Source organism: Bos indicus, chromosome 8, assembly GCF_029378745.1.
Source record: "Bos indicus isolate NIAB-ARS_2022 breed Sahiwal x Tharparkar chromosome 8, NIAB-ARS_B.indTharparkar_mat_pri_1.0, whole genome shotgun sequence".
Classification (NCBI taxonomy): Eukaryota; Metazoa; Chordata; class Mammalia; order Artiodactyla; family Bovidae; genus Bos; species Bos indicus.
In genome coordinates, this window is record NC_091767.1 from 10,159,983 (window position 1) to 10,179,576 (window position 19,594).

General features: G+C 49.0%; 1 protein-coding gene across 3 annotated transcripts in view; it reads left to right on the forward strand.

Annotated features, from left to right (window-relative positions):
* The first annotated feature begins 16,784 nt into the window (after window positions 1–16,784).
* ZNF395 (zinc finger protein 395) overlaps window positions 16,785–19,594 on the forward strand; it is a 48,995-nt gene continuing 46,185 nt past the window's right edge. The window contains exons 1-2 of one of the 3 annotated variants that reach the window (XM_019965831.2): window positions 16,785–16,956; window positions 17,250–17,350. In XM_019965831.2, coding sequence (XP_019821390.2) covers window positions 17,313–17,350 — 38 coding nt within the window. In that variant the 5' untranslated portion in view covers window positions 16,785–16,956; window positions 17,250–17,312. The other 2 variants (XM_070794416.1, XM_019965832.2) reach the window with 2 other exon arrangements.

The window sequence follows — 19,594 nt, forward strand, 5'->3', positions numbered from 1 at the left end:
CTGGTACACCAGAGTCTAGGATGTTTTCTACACAGACAAGGAAATTAAGTCTCAGACAGTAACTTGAGTTACTTTAAATAACCGAGTTAAGTCATCCAGATGAGGCTGACCCAGGTTTTATCTGGCCTGAAGCTTATATGACTGTTGGAGCCCTCTGTACATACAATAATGCACAATTAGGTCAAGGGCTAAATTGGGTGGAAGGCTTGCCAAGCCTATTCAAAGAGGAGTTCTGATCTTAAAAATAAGACTAGAAAAGGTAAGAATAGATAAGCATTTTGTTGTTGCTTAGTCACTCAGTCATGTCTGACTCTTTTGCAACCCCATGGACTGTAGCCTGCCAGGCTCCTCTGTGCTTGGGATTCTCCAGGCAAGAATCCTGGAGTGGGTAGCATTCCTTGCTCCAGGGGATCTTCCTGAACCAGGGACTGAATCCGAGTCTCCTGCACTGCAGGCGGATTCTTTACCTCTGAACCACTGGGGAAGCCTGGAAAGATAAAAATAGAAAACGGGATGAGAAAGCACTCCTAGAAATGTGAGTCTAGCTGGGTCATCTGCACACTTGACCTCTCTAAGCAGGAAACTGAGAGTGGGAACACAGCTCCTGCGCCTTCTCAGGGGACTGGAAAGGGCTTCGGCATCAAAGTTGAGTTTGACTTCTAGCTCCACCACTTCCTAGTTCTGTGATCTGGGTAACTCACTTACCACTCACCATCTCTGGTGTTACGGCAGCAGTAAAACTCACAGCCCACAAGACTGTGAGGGTTACACACAGGGATGTCTTAGATATCAACAGATGAAAGTGTCTGCTCGACAGCAGGCATGCAACTCTCTGAATCTCCCTCTCTTTCCTCTGTTCCCACACAGATATCATGTACATTTGGAGACGAAACAAATATAGACGAACTGGTGAGTGGAGTTTCCTTCTTGTGTGGGTATAAATAAATGTGCATATATGGCAAGCAACTGTCTACGAAAGATGCAAATCAGACCAAGTTGGCAGATATCTGGTTGGTGTCTCGTCTTGGTGCAGCACCTAGCTCGGTGTCTATTTTCAGGGGTTCCCAATTATCCGCAGACCAAGGTCGAAACTCCTTATCCTTGTATTTGAAATTTCCTGAAATCTCAGCTTATCCTTTTGGGACTTCCCTGCAGGTCCAGTGGTTGCTGCTACTGCTAAGTCACTTCAGTCGTGTCCGACTCTGTGCGACCCCATAGATGGCAGCCCACTAGGCTCCCCCGTCCCTGGGATTCTCCAGGCAAGAACACTGGAGCGGGTTGCCATTTCCTTCTCCAATGCATGAAAGTGAAAAGTGAAAGTGAAGTCGCTCAGTGGTATCCGACCCTCAGCGACCCCGTGGACTGCAGCCTTCCAGGCTCCTCGGTCCATGGGATTTTCCAGGCAAGAGTACTGGAGTGGGGTGCCATTGCCTTCTCCGGGTCCAGTGGTTAGAACTCTGCTTTCACTGCTGAGGGCCGATGTTCAATACCTGGTTGGGAAACTAAGATCCTGCAAGCAGTGTGTCCAAAAGAAAAAAAAAAGATTCAACTTAACCTTCTGACACCCCCCTTGCTCCCCGGGACCCAACCCAAACCAGTCTTCTAACCAGACTGGTTTCTTCACTGTCTTTAAATACCACCAGGGCCTCAGGGAAAGCCAGGAATTGTCTCTTTTCTTCACAGTCCTGGATCCTATCCATCTTTTAAGACTGGTGCCCTCTCCTGCAGGGAGCATTTTCCGACTGATCCCAGGCCCTGGGAATTGCAGCCCTCCCATTTGAACCATGCAGTCAGGAATTAACCATGCACTACCTTATTTTGTTTTATAGCTTTTAGGGAGTTTGTTTTTCCTTCCAATTGCGTTGTAAGTTCAGTGCAGTGTCATGGAAATAACATCAGACTGAAAGCAGAGACTTGGCTTCTGTTTCTAACTTTCTGTGTAACCCCAGGGCAAATTAACTCAGAAGTCAGGGTACTGGATAGGGACACTCTTAACCCCTTTTCTTAAAAATTAGGACCCTCTCCTCAAGCCCCCAACTCAGTGATACGCAAGTTATAATTTCATTAAAAAAAAAAAATCCAAGCATTTGTTGATGACTTGGGATGAGAAAATGAGACCAAAACACAGAGCTTGCTCTCAAGAAATTTGCAAGGGAGGATTAGATGCACATACTCACTTGTGGAATTAACTGAATGAAGGGTCAGGAGCTAAAAGGTCAGAAACTAGTGGAATATTTGACATTCTATCTAGCAGTGGCCTTTGTCTCCCCACTGCACTGAATCCCAGCTTTCCCCCTACTCAAGGACCCCACCTTGGGCACTCCTCCAAAGCTGAGCCTGGCCCAATAAATTAATCCGGCTGCAATACCCAGAGGGGAAGCACCAGGAGAGGATAAGGCATTAAGAAACCCGGCACAATGACTAGCCCAGAGTAATTTCTTTGATGGCTTTATTATATGCAAAGCGCCAGTTCTACCTCTTTCTATATTAACTTGGCTCATCCTCACTTTATCTTCCATCTACAGATGAGGGGCTAGAGGCAGACAGAAGTCACATGGCTTGCCCAAGACACCTAGAAGAAGGAAGGGCTCGGCCTGGAATTGAGGCTGTCTGCCTCCAAGTCTTCTCTTCCAACCTCTGGCCCAAACTGTCTCTCGATAAAGGTTTTCTATTCTGCCAGCTCTGATCTATTTCCTCAGCTACCCTGAGACAGACAGGAGGTAGAGGACAGATACATTTTCCCCGGGGAGAGGAAGATCTAAAGGGTATTAACTGATAACCGAGGCTGGAACTACCAGTTCAGGGTAGTCAATCTGACCCTGAATAGCAGGCAAGGATCAGGGCAGACAGAAAGGCCCTGGCCACCCGGAGGTCTGGTCTTGGCTCCGGCTCTAGGAAATCTTTTCACCTTTTGAATCTCAGGTTTTCCTCCACCTTCAGAGTAAGAGAAAGGGAAGGGAGGTGGGCTGGGTGAGCTAGCTAGCGGATCCCTCTCATGTTCGGGTTACGGAGCGGTGATGAATGGAGAAGTGTGCGAAGACTGTACAATCAGGTCTGTGTGTGCAGGAGGGCGTCTCCGCTGGTGGAGGCAGGAAGGCGGTGTGTCGGTGCAGGCTTGTGAGTACGCAGGGCTGCAGACGGGGCAGGAAACTTGAGAGGCTCTGCCGAGTGGGGACTTGGGGGCGAGGAGTCGGGGGCGAGCCCAGCGGCCGGGCTGCGCCGGGAGGCTGAGCGAGGAGGAGCAGCCACAGTGGCAAAGTCACTGGGAGGCCTAGCGCAGCGATCTCCGGGCTCGGGGCCAAAGCGGGGCCCCAGCCGGGCCCGAGGAGGCGCGGGCGCGGGCCGCGGCCCAGGCGGGTTGGAGGGAGTGAGAGAGGCGAGGCCGGGTCCGCCCTCCCCCCCGCCCCCGCCCTCGGCGCCCAGGCCCGCGCAGGCTCCGCCCACAACACTAGTCACGTGTGCGCCACGCACCCTCCCTTAGCCTGGGCTGGGGGCGCGCGGGCGGGCTGGCAGGCCGCGGGGTCCCCAGGGAGGAGGCTCCGGGGGCGGACTGGGGAGTGGGCCCGCCGCCCGGGCCCGGCTAGGGCCGGCGGACGCCTCGAGGGGAAGGGCCGATGGCCTGGGGCGGGGCCTGTCGCTAAGGGCGGGGCCTGTTGCTGAGGCTGGCGCAGGAAACGGGGCGAGGGGGCCGGTCCTACCGGCTGCCAGTCGGAGACTTGTTTACTCCTGGCGGGGGAGCTTTAACCCGAAGGGCGGGAGGGCAGCCGGGAAAACGCGGAGCTGGATCTACGAGCCGCCGGAGCGGGCGTGGGGCGGAGGAGGGGCGGACGGCGGGATTGTCTGCGGCGAAGGTGCCAAGGCTGCAGCGTTCCTGGAAGGGTCTAGCCAAAGATGCCCAGCACAGCTTTGTTTTTGTTGTTGGTTTGGGGAGGGTGTGTTTTTCTAATTTCCTAACCTATACAGTTCTCCTCCTCTCCCCACCGCCCCCTCTACACACACACACACACACACACACACACACACACACACACACACACACACTCACATACACACTCACTCACTCGCCGGCAGTCCTTTCGGCCCTGAAATTCCTTAAACCTAGACTGGGCTCCCCTCCCCGGAGGAGAGGCTGTGCGGACGTGCTCCTAGGGATCGCTGCCTTAAGAGGTGGATGCCTGCGTGCGTTTTGTCCCGGAGCGGGTCTCTGCCACTTCTCAGTCCAGGAAATGATTCAGTTGCAGGATCGTCATGTATTTTGTGGGTCTGCTTGGGGCCTCAGTTACACAAATAAGTTAATTTCGGCTTATAGTCCAGGCATTGCAGCCTCTTGAACTTCATTTTTGCAATTTGTACGGTAGGTGAAAAAAGCCTTTGGTAAAATGTGCTCTATAAATGTATCCATATAAAATTAAGAGGACCGAGGACACCGTTTCAATGCCTTCCTCAACTAAGTCAGTTTTCCATTATCTGAAAGATCACCTGGTACCATACAGAGACACTGTAACATATCATTTAATATTGTAACTAGTAACTACCATGTAACCATTTTATACTTGAGGAACTGAGGCTCAGAAAGAAGTGGCAAGTCAAAAATCACCCAACTGATAAACGGGCAGAGAAACATGAGTCCTTTGACTCCCAAATGCTATCTTCCCCTCCCTCCCTCCCTCCCTCCCGTTTCTGTAGTGGAGACGTGTAACGTCTCTCTCCAGCATTTATTCCTCTGGGGACGTCAGTCCTCTATTGCTTGTGGTTTGATTTAGCCTCGAAAGCCTAGTAAACCATCCCTCTGGCAGCAGTAGTCCAAAGTGGGGCATTTTAACTAAGCAGAATCAATTAGAAGCTCTCCCTGGAACGAATATGTGAATACTGAGTTTTGTTTTCTGCTGGTGTTGCTGAATGGGGATGTCATAGTTGGTAGCTGCCAGCAACAGGATTCCCAAGTGTATGAAGGAAGCTGTTTTTATTGGGGGTGGGGGGCTATTTTGAGATAGGAAAGAAGGGGACTCCTAAGAAGAGGCAAGCAGAAAGGAGAGACTTAGAGTACACACCCTGACAATTTTGTTTAAACTTAAGGTCTGGCTGTGCCTGTGGCCAGTCCAAACTCCTGGATTTCCCAGTTCAGTGAGCCAACAAATTCTCTCTCTCTCTTTTTTTCTTTTTTTGCTTAAGTTAGCATGAATTGAGTTCCTGTCACTTGCCTCCAAAGAGAAGCTTGACTAATAAGTTTGGCACATTATTATTTCTTTATCCTTCAGAAAATAATGGAAGTTGGGTGCTGGCCACAACTATCACTTCTTCAGCGTTCTAGTTCCCATGAGTCATACCAAATGTGAGTCCCATGGATATGGGTACACAAAAGAAAATAGAATTCTTCCTCAATATTATTGTATGGTGAACAGGACACCAGCCAACAAACCTGAATTCAGAGTTGGGTAGATAACATTTAACCCTGGGCTAGTGTGACAGTCTGAATCATGGAGAGGATAAGATGGAGGGTTTTTTTTTAAATATCTATATATTTATTTGGCTGCACCAGGTCTTATTGTGGCACTTGGGGTCATCAGTCTTCCTTGCAGCATGCCATTCTTTTTTCAGTCGTGGGTTCCATGTGGGGTATCTTTTAGTTGTGGCATTCGAACTCTTAGCTGCGACATGTGGGATCTAGTTCCTTGATCAGGTATCAAACCTGGGCTCCCTGCATTGGGAGCACATAGTCTTAGCCACTGGACCACCAGGGAAGTCCCAAGATTGAGATTTTTGAGATGAGATTATTAGAAGGATTTTAGTGAAATGGTAAAGAAAACGAGTGGGTCCAATAACAAGTACTGTATTAGTGGGTTCACGCTGAAGTGTTGGAAGGGTAGTGGTCAGTTTTTGAGGAGCAACATAAAAGCTGGTCAGTGGTCTAAGGACAGCAGGGAAGAATCCTCCTTCCCATCCTTTGTCAGCTGCTCTAAGGATCTGGGGATAAAACTGTGGAGGCCCTAGAGAGCCTGGAACTGATCTGATACTAATACTGCTGTCATGAGCTGAAGAAAAGAGAAACATTAAAATTTAAATGTATACAGTACCAATCCCTTGCCACTCCCTAATTTCAAGGGAGAGGATTCTTGGCTGGCTCAGTCAGCTGCCAGATCTCTGACCAAGTTAAGAGACCAAACTCAGGAAGCCTCTTTCTTCACTTGAGGAAGGAGAAGAAAGAGGAGAAGGGGGTAATAAGGAGACAAGAGAACAAGGGGAGGACAGTGGAAGACAGAAGGAGGAGAAATTGGAGGACAGAAGCTTGAAAAGAGGATTTTGGAAAGTTTCATTGTGTATGATGAGATGAAATTCCTCCTTGGCTTCCTCCTAAAGAAAATATCAGCAGAGACTTGCATTATTTTTAAGGCTTTTTTGAACTGAATTGGTTTTTCTCCTGGCTGTGTCACCCAGGTTTCATAAGACTGTCCTCTGCATTTCATCACCTCTCTGGCTCACTGAGAGTAATATCACATCTCACCTCCTGCACCTTTCCCAGTAGCAAATCAGAGTGACAGTGAGAACTATTATTTATCAAGTGGTGGGTTAGCATGTTGGCCATGAGGTCAGCAGATGCTAAAGTACATTATAGTAATGATTTCCCAGTCATTTTTGGCTCTTAGTACTCATGTCAAAGAAGCTTAGCAGATTATCAGCTAGTGAATTTCCAAACTTCTTTTTGGGTGATTGGTTTGGATCAGGAGATCAGCCATGAAGGAAGAAGAGAAATATCAGAGGGATGGACTAGCTGGTTCAGAATCCAGTGGTTAAGAATCCAGGGGACATCGTTTCGATCCCTGCTCTGGAAAGGTTCCACGTGTGGTGAAGCAACTAAGCTCGAGCATCACAACTGTTGAGCCTGTGCTCTAGGGCCCATGCACCACGATTACTGAGACCGCATGCTACAGCTACTGAAACCTGCGCATCCCGGAGTCCGTGCTGCACAAGAGAGGCTACTGCAATGAGAAGTCAGCACAGCACGACTAGAGAGTAGCCCCAGTTCGCCACAGCTACAGAAAAGTCCACACACAGCAACAAAGACCCAGGGCAGCCCAAAATTTAATTAATTAATTAGTTAAAAAAATAAAACAAAAACCCTAGGATGGTCTGGGAGTGGATAGAAGTCTGGTTCCTATATATGGCAGATCTTCACTCCCACATTTGGATGCTAAATGGCTGAAAACCTAGGTACTAGCCATTTCTCTTGTATTCGGGAATAATTTCAGGCTTGTCAGGGGTGATCTGAGAGGCAATCAATTACACTGTCAGATGGAGAAGGTTGAGATTTGGTGGTTCAACAATTCATAAATGAGAAGATTGTGAATGGCCATGTTGAAAACAAGTATTGGCAAACTGGAGTGCTCCCAGGTGGATAATGCAAAAGGGTAATTGAACAGGATTTTGTTAACTCACAGGATTTCTACTCTAATATATTAGGATTATTAAGGCAGGATGTGGCCTAAACCTAGATGAATTGTAGGTTAAGAGAATCCCTATGGTGATTATATGCATATATTATCAAGGTAAGATTATGGGTTTCACAGGCAAGTATTGGCTTGACTTCAGAAAACCAAAGATCAGGAAGGTTCACTCCTTTCATCTAAATTAGTTTAGGCAGGTCTATGGAAAGAGGTCTATGATGAGAATTGGACCATAAAGAAGGCTGATGCTTTCAATTTATGGTGTTGGAGAAGACTCTTGAGAGGCCCTTGGACAGCAAGGAGCTCAAACCAGTCAATCCTAAAGGAAGTCAATCCTGAAAGGACTGATGCTGAAGCTGAAGGTCCAATACTTGGGCCACCCGATGCAAAGAACTGACTCATTGGAAGAGCCCTTGATGCTGGGAAAGATTGATGGCAGGAGGAGAAAGAGACCTCAGAAGATGAGATGGTTGGATGGCATCACCAACTCAATGGACATGAATTTGAGCAAACTCCTGGAGATAGTAGAGGACAGGGGAGCCTGGCATGCTGCAGTCCAGGGGGTTGGAAAGAGTCAGACACAACTGAGTGACGACAACAACAACATGGAAAGAGTAGAAACTTTCTGTCCATAAATGATTTCAACTTGAAAAAATTAAATTTGGAGGAGAATCTAAGTTTCAGATCTTGCAATCTATGCTGAAAACAAGCGGGAATTCAATAGTGTCTGTCAATCTCCTTTAGCCTCTAAAGATTTAGAAATTGGTCTTATGAAGTTGAACATCCCATCAGGTCATGATAGAGGCCAACCTGTGAAGGATGTACAAAACTGTGCTGACTGCAAATACAGTAAGATGTTTGGTACAAATAGGGAACAGGGTCTGCTGTTTAATTCGGAAGAGCCAGAAATTGCCATCCAATGACTGGGAGCCTTTAAATTGCTTTTTAAAACTGGCTTTTATAGTTGGGGTTTTTGTCTAACTGGTATACGGATATATGGACTAAAACAAACAAAAATCTTCTTTTTTTCATTTTTGTTTGTTAAGAAGTCATTCAGTTCATCACCCCCAGTCCTGGGCAATGGTTAGTTAGCACATCAGTGGTGTGACCTTGTGCAGGTTGTTAGCCTGACCCACTGCTCTGTGGTGCTGGCATCCCACGGCATGTATGTTGGGTTCAGATCTTCCTGTGCCCTTTGCGTGTCACTTGTCCAAAACTGTGGTATTCCCAGATGATCATTCCGCTTTGGAGGAGGTAGCCAGGCTCTGAGTCATTCTCTCTCTCTCTCTTTTTTTAATATTTATTTTAATTAATTTATTTAGCTGAGCTCAGTCTTAGTGGCAGCATTCAAACTCTCAGTCTCGGCATGTGGGATCTGGGTTCCTGACCGGGGATCAAACCTGGGTCCATTGGGAGTTCAGATTTCCCTGAACCACCAGGGAAATCCCTGAGCCATTCTTAACCATCTGGGTAATCTGGGTTGCGGCAGACACACCTGTCTTGGGCAGGAGTTTGGTCTCACAGAAGAATAAGGAAGAGGGGCAGAATACTTATGTGGGGCTAGTGAAGAGAATGGTTGGTATTTGAGGAGATGAAGGTTAACAGCTTAACAAAATGAAACTCTGGTGAACTCTCCAGAGAAAAGGCCACTAACCCCTTCTCTGGAGAAGGCAATGGCACCCCACTCCAGTACTCTTGCTTGGAAAATCCCATGGACGGAGGAGCCTGGTAGGCTGCAGTCCATGGGGTCACGAAGAGTCGGACACGACTGAATGACTTCACTTTCACTTTTCACTTTCATGCTTTGGAGAAGGAAATGGCAACCCACTCCAATGTTCCTGCCTGGAGAATCCCAGGGACGGGGGAGCCTGGTGGGCTGCCGTCTATGGGATCGCACAGAGTTGGACACGACTGAAGTGACTTAGCAGCAGCAGCAGCAGCAACCCCTTCTCTGGGAGGCTGGGGAGGGGATGGAGTACTACTGCCATGGGAAGGAAAATAAAAGTAGAAGGCTTGGGACTTCCCTGGTGGTCCAGTGGTTAAGACTCCAGGCATCCGCTGCAGGGGACACAGGTTGGGTCTCTGGTCAGGGACCTTGCCGCCTGGCACAGAAAAAACTAACAAACAAAAGGCTTCAGAGCAACATGGGGCAAAAAAGTAACAACTGTTTTTTTTGTTTGTTTTTTGTTTTAATTTTAACCGCATCTGGCAGCTTGTGGACTCTTAGTTCTGCAACCAGGGATCGAACCCATGCCCCCTGCTGTGGAAGCTCAGAGTCCTGGACTGGGGAATTTCCGAAAAGTAATTATCATTGATTGGAACCTAAGAAACTAAAATAAGGAGTGGCCTGGGTGTGCATTCACAGTACACAATTTTTTGGCACTTCTTGGCTTCTTACTGCTTGTTGGGCCTTTGCTTGATCTCTCTTTTCTCCCAATCTGTTTTTCTAGTCATGTTTGTTATCAAGGGCGTGAGATAACTTCACCCCTAACCCCCACTGGGGTGGGACCCAGTCCTCTTTCTCCCTTTCAGAGTCTAAGTTTTCCTGTCCTTTCCCACTTGATTTAATGTTGCTCCTCTCTTAAACAGCTCTGTGTTGTCTCATGGAGTGAGAAAGCTGGCTGCTTCTGCCCACTTTAAGGACTTTTATGAGAAGACTCTCTTTTTTTTACAAAGGTTACACTGTGAAAGCCAAATGGAGAAGGGCTCCCAGTGAGACTGAGAGTAGTTCCAACAGTATTAATGTTGGTTGAGTTGACTGAACTGCTTTTTTCACCACGTGGTATTTTCCTGTACTTGGTCTGCTTCAGAGTGAGAGCCATGCCTAGATAATCTTAAGCCTATGCAGAATTTTTTTGCTTGGCCTCTCATTCCTCTGGTCTCAGTTACTTAGCATCTCCCCTGGGGCACAGTGGAGAATGAAGCCAGACTTGGTCCACCCCCAAATCGGTACTGTTCTGGATTTTATCTTCCTGCCCTCAACAGTGAGATAAACAGACTTTTAATCCTCATTTTTTATGTACTCACTAGAAAGCAGACAGGGTTGTTCCAGAGTGGATTTCCTGTGTCATAGAAATCACAGAAGCATAAAAGGCAAAACCAGATGTGCATAGAGAGCCTGCCTGGGCTTACACATTCTTTCATACCCAGAGTCACAGGGCTTTCTGGTCTGTGTTCCCAAAGCCAGCTCATTTCTTCCCTGCTTTGAATATGTACTCCTGCTCATATTCCTAGTTTCAGAGCTGGGAAGAGATAAGCAGGGATCTGGGTGTTTATGGACTGGGGTGTGTCTGTGGGTAGCTTCACACATGCGGGGGCTTGTTTGCTCAAAAATATGGCTGTGCAGGGGTTTCCCAGGTGGCTCAGTGGTAAAGAACACATCTGTCAATGTGGGAGACGCAAGAGACATGATTTGATCCCTGGGTTGGGAAGACCCCTGGAGAAGGAAATGACAACCCACTCCAGTATTCTGGTCTGGAGAATCCCATGGACAGAGGAGCCTGGTGGGCTACAGTCCATGGGGTCACAAAGAGTTGGACACGGCTCAGCTACTTAACAACAACGTGGCTATGTAGCTCTAAGCAACTACTCAGGTGTATCCTTAAACTTTGAACAGCCTACTTGCAACCTATCAATCCTTTCTGTTCAATGAAATACAAAGCCCAGCTTCTCCAGGAAAGTCTTACAAATTGGGTAGATTAGAAAGAAGATGTCAATTGCCACAGGCCTCCCTACAAGTGACTTTCTCTTTAGAGTTCCTAAGTCTTATACATTTTAACCTTAAAAACTTAAAATAGGAGTTTTTGTCACTAGGAAACATTGTGACATTTTCTCAACCAAAAGAAAAGGATCAAGTCTGCTACAGTCACAAAATCGGCAGTATTACTCTTTTCATTTGAAACTCATAGCTAGTTTGAGGTTGAGGTATGGAAGCCCAGTTTCAAACTGTGTAGCATAGAGGTAACAGAGGTCCCTGGTCTAAGTGGGTGAGAAGCAGGGTGGCAGAGCAGTTGAGCAGCTGGTATCCTGATGGTATATAGCTGGTATTCCCAAGAGACTCAGTTCAGGTCAGTCACTCAGTCGTGTCCGACTCTTTGCAACCCCATGGACTGCAGCACACCAGGCCTCCCTGTCCATCACCAACTCCTGGAGTTGACTCAAACTTAAGTCCATTGAGTCAGTGATGCCATCCAGCCATCTCATCTCTGTTGTCCCCTTCTCCTCTTGTCCTCAATCTTTCCCAGCATAAGGGTCTTTTCAAATGAGTCAGATTAAAGTAGTGAATACCTGTCCTTGATTCATGATTCTTTGTTTCTTTTTTTAAACAAATCATTTATTTATTTGTCTTATTTTTGGTTGTGCTGGCTCTTCGTTGCTGCACTTGGACTTTCTCTAGTTGTGGTGAGCAGGGGCTACTCTCTAGTTGCTGAGCATGGGCTTCTCATTGTGGTGAGTGCTCTTGTTGCAAAGCACAGGCTCTAGGGTGCACAGCTTCAGTAGTTCTGGCACAGGGTCTCATTAGCTGTGGCTCTCAGGCCCTGGAGCATGCAGACTTCAGTGATTGCAGCATGCAGGCTCAGCAGCTGCAGCTTGAGAGCTTTAGAGCACAGGCTCAGTAGTTGTGACTCATGGGCTTAACTGCTCCTCAGTATGTGGAATCTTCTCGGATGTGGCTTAACTGCTCCTCAGTATGTGGAATCTTCTCGGATGTGGATTAACTGCTCCTCAGTATGTGGAATCTGCTCGGATCACGGATCAAACCTATGTCCCCTGCACTGGCAGACGGATTCTTTACCACTGTGCCACCAGGGAGGTCCTGTGATTATCTCCTGAATGCCTACAATATGATGGACACTGTTCTAGAAGCTGGGGACACATAAACAAAACGACAGTCTCTACTATCCTTGAACTTACAGTCGATGAATGGAGACAGCCTGTCAGGTGGTGATAAGTGCTAAGGAGGAAAATAAAGCTAGGCCAAGGGATGGTTGGGTGGTGCTACTTTAGATAGGTGAGGGAGGGAATGTCTTTCCCATTAGAATGCTTTTGAGTAGGGACCTGAGTCAAGTGACAGAGCTGCTCATGTGGATACCTGGAGGAAGATCTGTCCAGCCCAAAGGAATAGCTTTGAAAAGGCTGAGTTGGAAGTGGGTCTCATGAAGGGCAAGGGGGCTAGTGTGGCTGGCATTGGGAGAGCCAGGGAAGAGTGGTAGGTTTTGGGGCCAAAGTGTTGACTGGAGACCTTGTAGTGAGGGAAGTGGGAAGCAGTTGAAGGTTCTGAGCAGAATAGTAATATGATTGGACTTAGGTTTTCAAAGGATCACTTTGGCTGCTGTGGTGTTGAGTAGAGTGTAGAGAGGCAACCAAAAAAGCAAGGAGAGGACTTCCCTGGTGGTCCAGTGGTTGGGGATCTGCCTGCCAGTGTGGATAGGAGTCTATTTTGGAAATCCAACTCAGGGAGATGGTGGTCCAGCTAGGGAAAGAGGGCTGGAAATGGGGAAATGTAATTGATTCTGGATATATTTCAGCGATTTTCTGGTGCGTTTGATGTGGAGTATAAGAAAATAAAAGGAGTTAAGGATTAAAGAAAGGACTCCAAGGTTTTGCTTTTCTCTTTGTTTCCTGAGCAACTACAAGGATGGAATTGCCACTTACTGGAATGAGGAGAAGCCAATTGGGAGGGAAATTAGAAGTCTGACTTTGGACATGGACCTTTGAGATACTATTTGACATCCAAGTGGAGGTGTCAAGTAGATCACTGGTGTTCACGAAGCCAGGTTAAGTATCAAATGGGCTCTGGTGGAACCCCAAAACTGAGTTCATTCTATAGGCTGCATCCTGTTCCAAATATTAATAAATGGTTAGAAAGTCTTCACCAGTCCTGACATCTTCTGGGCATCTGAGGCATGCTTCCAACTAGGAATTGCCTGGACTATGGATGGAAAAGCTCTAGTCACTCCCCAAAGTTCAACAAGCAACTCATTATTCACCAGTGTTTATCAGGTGCCCACCTCATGCCAGGTACTCTGCCAAATGCTGGGTGTTGCATGGAGACAAGACACACTCCTTGTCTGCATAGAATGTTCGGTACTTTAAAAAAATATATTTTAATTTATTTGGCTGTGCTGGGTCTTAGTTACGGTACATGGAACCTTCAATCTTTGTTGCAGCATGCGAACCCTTAGTCATGGCATGTGGGATCTAGTTCCCTGACCAGGGATCAACGTTAGGCTCCCTGCATTGGGAACATGGAGTCTTAGCCACTGCCAGAGAAGTCCCTAGAATGTTCAGACTTATGGGAGATTAGGACAAGGGAATGGAGATTTCGGAATGATGCAGTGTTGAGGGTAAGGTGGGGTGAGTAGAGGTGCCACTGAACTTAAAGGAAAGGCAGGTAATCCAGCCTTGGGGAGGCCAGAGAAAGTGCTATCTAAGCTGACTCCTGAAGAATGGGCAGGAATAGTAAGATAAAGAGATGAGAGAGATGGACGGAGAGTATTCGAGGTGGAGAAAACAGCTTGGGTCAAGCAAGGAGAAAGTCTCTTCTGGCAAAGGACAGAAGTTCAGTTTAGTGTGTATAGAGTGCAGAGTGAAGGGGGTGGAGGCAGAGAGAGGCAAGTAGTGGCTGGAGAACTAATTAAGAGCCCTACCAGGAAGGATCTTAATGAGCAACGCTGGGACTTTATTATAAAAGCTACAGGAAGCCTTTGAGGAGTCTGGAGCAGAGGAAAGAGGCTGGTGTAAAAGCATGGACTGGAGGGAGGCAAGCCTGGAAACAGTCATCAGGTGATGGGAGACAGTGGCAATTTCAGATTCACCCTGAAAATCTCCTATGAATGTGTACATATAATATGAGAAATAAGAGACAAGTCCTAAGTCTGCTTTGCTGAACCTCAGTTTAATGAGTGGTAAAGAATCCATTTGTCAATGCAGGAGACTTGGGTTTGATCCCTGGGTCAGAAAGATCCCCTGGAGGAGGAAATGGCAACCCACTCCAGTATTCTTGACTGGGAAATCCCATGGACAGAGGAGCCTGGTGGGCTTACAGTTCATGGGGTCACAAAGAGTAGGACATGATTGAGCACAAGCACAGCTCTAACAGCTCTGAGAAGCTAATGACTTTGAAGGGGAGGAGGTACCAGATGACTACTTTTTTTTTTTTTTAATGTTTGCTTGTTGTATTTGTTTAGTTTTGACTGCACTGGGTCTTTGTTGCTGTGAGTGGCTTTTCTCTAGTTGTGGTGAGTGGGACTACTCTCCAGTTGCGGTGCTTGGGCTTCTCATTGTGGTGGCTTCTGATGTAGAGTACAGGCCGTAGACCAGAGTTCAGTAGTTGTGGTGCTTGGGCTTAGTTGCCCCAAGGCATGTGGAAATGTCCCAGACCAGGTTCAAGGAATTAAACCATGTCCCCTGTATTGGCAGGTGGGTTCTGAACCACTGGAGCAGCAGGGAAGTCCCCAGGTGCCTACATTTTCATAGCGGGCCAAGCTGTGGGAGAAAGCAGGGTGAAGGGCAGTTCTCGGATGGGACAGCCTCCAGGGAGGGTAAGCTCTACTTTGGGGGTACTGCTGGTGGTTGGGGTTAGGGGAGGAAGCCAAGATTGGAAACCAACCAGTATAATCTTTCTAAGCACATCCTGCTTTGTGTCTGGTGTGCTATGGGGTGTGTTCAGGACAGGGTCAGGAGACCGGGTGCTGGCTATGTGTTTGGGAACGGATGTTTGTGAGGGAAAGTTCAGAGTCTGTATTAATGTGCAAAACTCTGGAATGCATACTGACAAGTACATACCTGCAGTCAAAGGGGATATTCATTCAATATATGCAGTAAGAGAGCGCATGCCTTTGGACGGCCTGTCTCAAACAGAACAAGCTCTGGGTTCGGTGCAAATTTAGAGACCGGTGGCTCACACTGCACACAGCAGGCACTGACATAGCTGTCAAATGAATGATTGTTTCCGTTTTATTAAAATTCAATCATTTTCAGAAATATATAGGTTGGGTTACAAGTTTGAACTGGATGTTTTAAGAAAAACAAACTCATAGCCAGGCACCGAAATCCCTTTACAAAGGGTAGCAGTTTAAAAAGACTGGAATAGAATTTACCTGGAGTGCTATCTGGTGTCAAAAGTGTTTACTATTTTCATTTCATTCAACAAACATTGGCAGAACACCTCAGCCAGGGAGCACCTGGTGTTGCTGGACTCAGTTTCCTCACTACCTTGGTCTGGGTGCTGCAATTAAAGCTTAATTATATGCTATCTTGTATTGTTCCTTAATTATTGCCAGTGCATTCATTTACTTCCAACTAGGCTGGCTGTCCCTTGGGGGCAGGGACTATTTTATAAATGTCAGGATCGGTGAGGGACTTGGCAGAGAGGTGAATCTGCAAAAGTCAGTAAGCACCTATGGTTTGAAGAGGAATGGAAACAGAACCGAAAGCTATTCATGAACTGTGTGTGTGTGCTAAGTTGCTTCATGTCCAACTCTGTGTGACCCTATGAACTGTAGCCCGCCAGGCTCCTCTATCCAAGGGATTCTCCAGGCAAGAATACTGGAGTGGGTTGCCCTGCCCTCCTTTAGGGGATCTTCCTGACCCAGGAATCGAACCTGAGTCTCCTACATTAGTAGGCGGGTTCTTTACCACAGGGCCACCTGGGAAGTGCATTCGTGAACTGTAGTAATACATAATACATCATAAGATACCTTACTAATAAGGGTGCACACATTGGTTGTTCATGAAGTAGACTATTCCTTTAATAATAAAAAGTAAAATTCAAATCTGCATTTTCCCATTAAGGGGACGTTTTGCATACTCATATCATTGCTTCGATCCCCCAAATGCTTTGCTTTCTGTTCCTCTTTTGAACGCAAAAGAAGAATGTTTCCTTGAGGATAAGAAGGAAAAGGGGGAACCAGTCTTTGGTGAATTGTTTGATGGCCGAATTAGCCTATAGCAGGATTTTTCAACAGTGTCACTATTGACAATTCAGACCAGGTAATTCTTTTGTGGTGTGGGGCCATCCTGTGCCTTCCAGGACGTTTAGCAGTAGCATTGCCCTATACCTGTTTAGATGCTGGGAGCACCACTACCCCCAGTTGTGACGATCAAAAATACTTCCAGACAGTGCCAAAATGTCTCTTGGGGGCAAAAGTCACCCCTAGTTGAGCACTGATATCCTTTAGGGACTTTGGAGTTTTTTAAAGGAGATTTTTCTTATGTTAACAAATGGTGGACCATGAGGGAAGGGAAAGAATATTTAAATGTGTTTCTTTGGTGTGACCTAGGCACTGTACCCATGTTTTTTATTTCATCTTACAGATAAAGAAACTGAGGTTCAGATAGAGAAAAGACCCTGCTGAAAAGCATAAAACTAGTTCGACAGTAAAATCAGGATTGCAAACCAGGCTTGTCTGACTGCAAAGCCTGCAGTCCTTTCCTGCACACTCCCCACCGTCTCACTGCAAGAAAAACAGTACACTTCAAATTGAAGGTGAACTGACTGCAAACTCAACAAGTAAGTCCAAAAATATTTAAAAACTTTTGGGGGGAGGGGATTGGTTTCTTCTATCCTTTAAATTTATTTGAATATGAATCTATATGCCCACGCATACAGGCACTAGGGCCCTTCACTACCGTTGTGGCTCTTGGTCTTATCTCTGAAAAACACAGAGCAACACAATGGAACAGCTTCAATTCTCCTCGTTACAAATTACACAAAAGCCAGAGCCTAACGGTGCCAAAAGCAACTGGTATTGTTTACATAAGGGCTGAAAGCTAATAGTTAACTTTCTCTCCTGCTAATTCCAGAAACAGTAAATAACGCCTCACTTTACAACTACAAACGAGTGAGCTCGAGTAAAATGTCATAAAATGGAGAAGAAAACATTAAAGCAAAGGAAGATGGAAAGGTTGGTTGCAACCCTCACTCCCTCCGGCCTTTCGTTCTCGCTCGGCGGGCCGGGGCTGCGCGGCCTGGGTCTCCATTGCCCCCGCCCAGCGTCCGTCGGCGGCGCTCGGAGGCTGCTGGCGGCCTTTCCCGCCTTGGGGCGAGTTCGGCCTGTCTCGGTGAAGCCGGTCCCAGAGCTCGGCTTGGAAAAACAACAGCGAGAAACTTTGGCTCGGTTGGCGGTTCAAGTGAAAACAGGCAAACGCTCAAGTTTGGTTCGGAGCTGCAGCCGCCGGGTCGGATTTGGGGGTGGTGGTGGGGGGAAGCGGGGGCGTCACCACTCGGTCAGGTTCAAGTGCGCATGTGCGCGAGGAGTCGCTCGGGCACTTATTGAGCGCCCACTGTCTACTGGCGGCCGGGGTGTGCACGCCGGGCGCGCGGCGGGAGTGTGGGGGCGGGGGCGGCGCGGGCGCGTGTGGCCGCCGAGAGGCGCGCGGGCGGCGGGCGCGCGCGGCGCCGGGGGACGGGGGGCGCGCGCGGGGAGGGCGGCTAGGGGGTGTGTCTCCAGCCTGGCCCGGCGCTCGCTGGCTGGTGCGCGCCTCCGCTCCCTTCCCGGGCTGGGAATCCGGGCCGGGTTGTGGCCGCGGCCGCGTACGTGAGCGCAGTGTCCCGGAGAGGGAGGGCAGGCCGGCCAGGTGGGCGCGAACGGAGCCTCGGCGGGCGGGCGGCCGCAGCGGAGCGGAGCGGGGCGGTGGGCCTCGCCGGGCGGGCGGGGGCCGCGGCAGCCGCAGCCCCGAACCGAGCTGAGCTGTCCGAGGGGGAGCTGCCCGGCCCGTGCCGCCACTCGTGGCGGGGCGAGGTGAGCTGCGCGAGGACCTCGCGGCGTTGCAGCCTGGGGACGGGGGGCGGCCCGGGAACTTCCCACGCTCTGCACGCCCGCGGGGGCCGGGCCGGAGGGCAGGGAGGCGGGCGCCGCCGGTCGGGGCGCGGGGGCGCTGCGGCAGTGCCGCGCCGGCCGGGAGGGGGGTGGCTGCGCGCCCTCCCTCCCTCGCGTGCGCCGCCTTGTTTATCACGCTCGCCGAGGAATCCCCTCCCCAACTTTGAGCGCCGGTCCGGAGTCGCCTCTCCGCCGGAGGGTGACCTGCCCCCTCCCTGACCCTTTCCGGCTGGGCGGCCGGCCCAGTCGTTCCGGCGCCCCGCGCGTTCCTGCCCGCTCCACAGAGCGGCCGGGCGGGCGAGTGCCGGGCTCTGGGACGCGCGGCGCGACACACCCTCCACCTCGGGGGCTGGCCCCCACTCTTCTGTCCACCCCCCTGCTTCCTTTTGCGCGCCTTCACCCTGCCTGTCCTCGCCGGCAGCCCCGGGCGCAGGCACTGTGGACTTGGGGGGTGCCCGGGTGGGGGCCTGGACGGGGAGTTTGTCATGTGCAAACAATTTCCAAGGCAGCGTTTTCTTCCCTGCCTGGGAGTTCGGAGCTCAGCGCCTTCACTTTAGGACGGACTCAGAAATCTAAAGACGCCCACCTGCCAGGGGACGAGGGGGTTCCGTTGCCTCTTGGTTTCAGACGGCCTTGGCCAATGCCCGGTGACTTTGGAGAGCTTCCCGCAGGCGAGTGTTCTCCATATGTCAGGCAGCCAGGTGCAGGGGTTACCTGCAGGCCACCGATCCGTTCTTTACACCCCATATGGTGCACTTTGCCTGCAAGTGAGTGATCAACAGGTATCCAAGGCCTTTTTGACATCCTCCTAAGGTTTTGTGTAAACAGAGATTCCGGGTCTCAGGACACTGGAAACACCAGAAAACAGCAATTAAGTTCAATTCCACAGGTACCTTTGGGGGACTGCAGGCCTTCTCAGCACCATGCCAGGCTGTCTGGCAGACAGCACCCAAGGAAAGGTGGAAGTGATTTGAGAGCTCAAGTTCAAATTAATGTACTCTGACTGCCTGAGTGACTAAATGCTGGGGGACAGGGGGACTGTCAAAGGCAAGGTCAGAGCTGGGACTAGACTTAGAGTCCTAAGTTATGAAATCCGTTATGCACATGGAAAATAACTCTGGCAAAGGCCAGAGGTAGGGGAGGAAGACGTAACAGGTGTGAGAGGTCAGAAAGGGATTGCATATGGGAGGAGAAGAGATTCAGACAGCTATTCAGTAAGGAGGATGTAAAAGATACAGGAGATGATTTCCTCCAGGGTTTATCATTCTGGGTGGAGACAGAAAGACTTAAGCATGGGAAGTAAGGCATCCAGATAGGGCACGATTACCT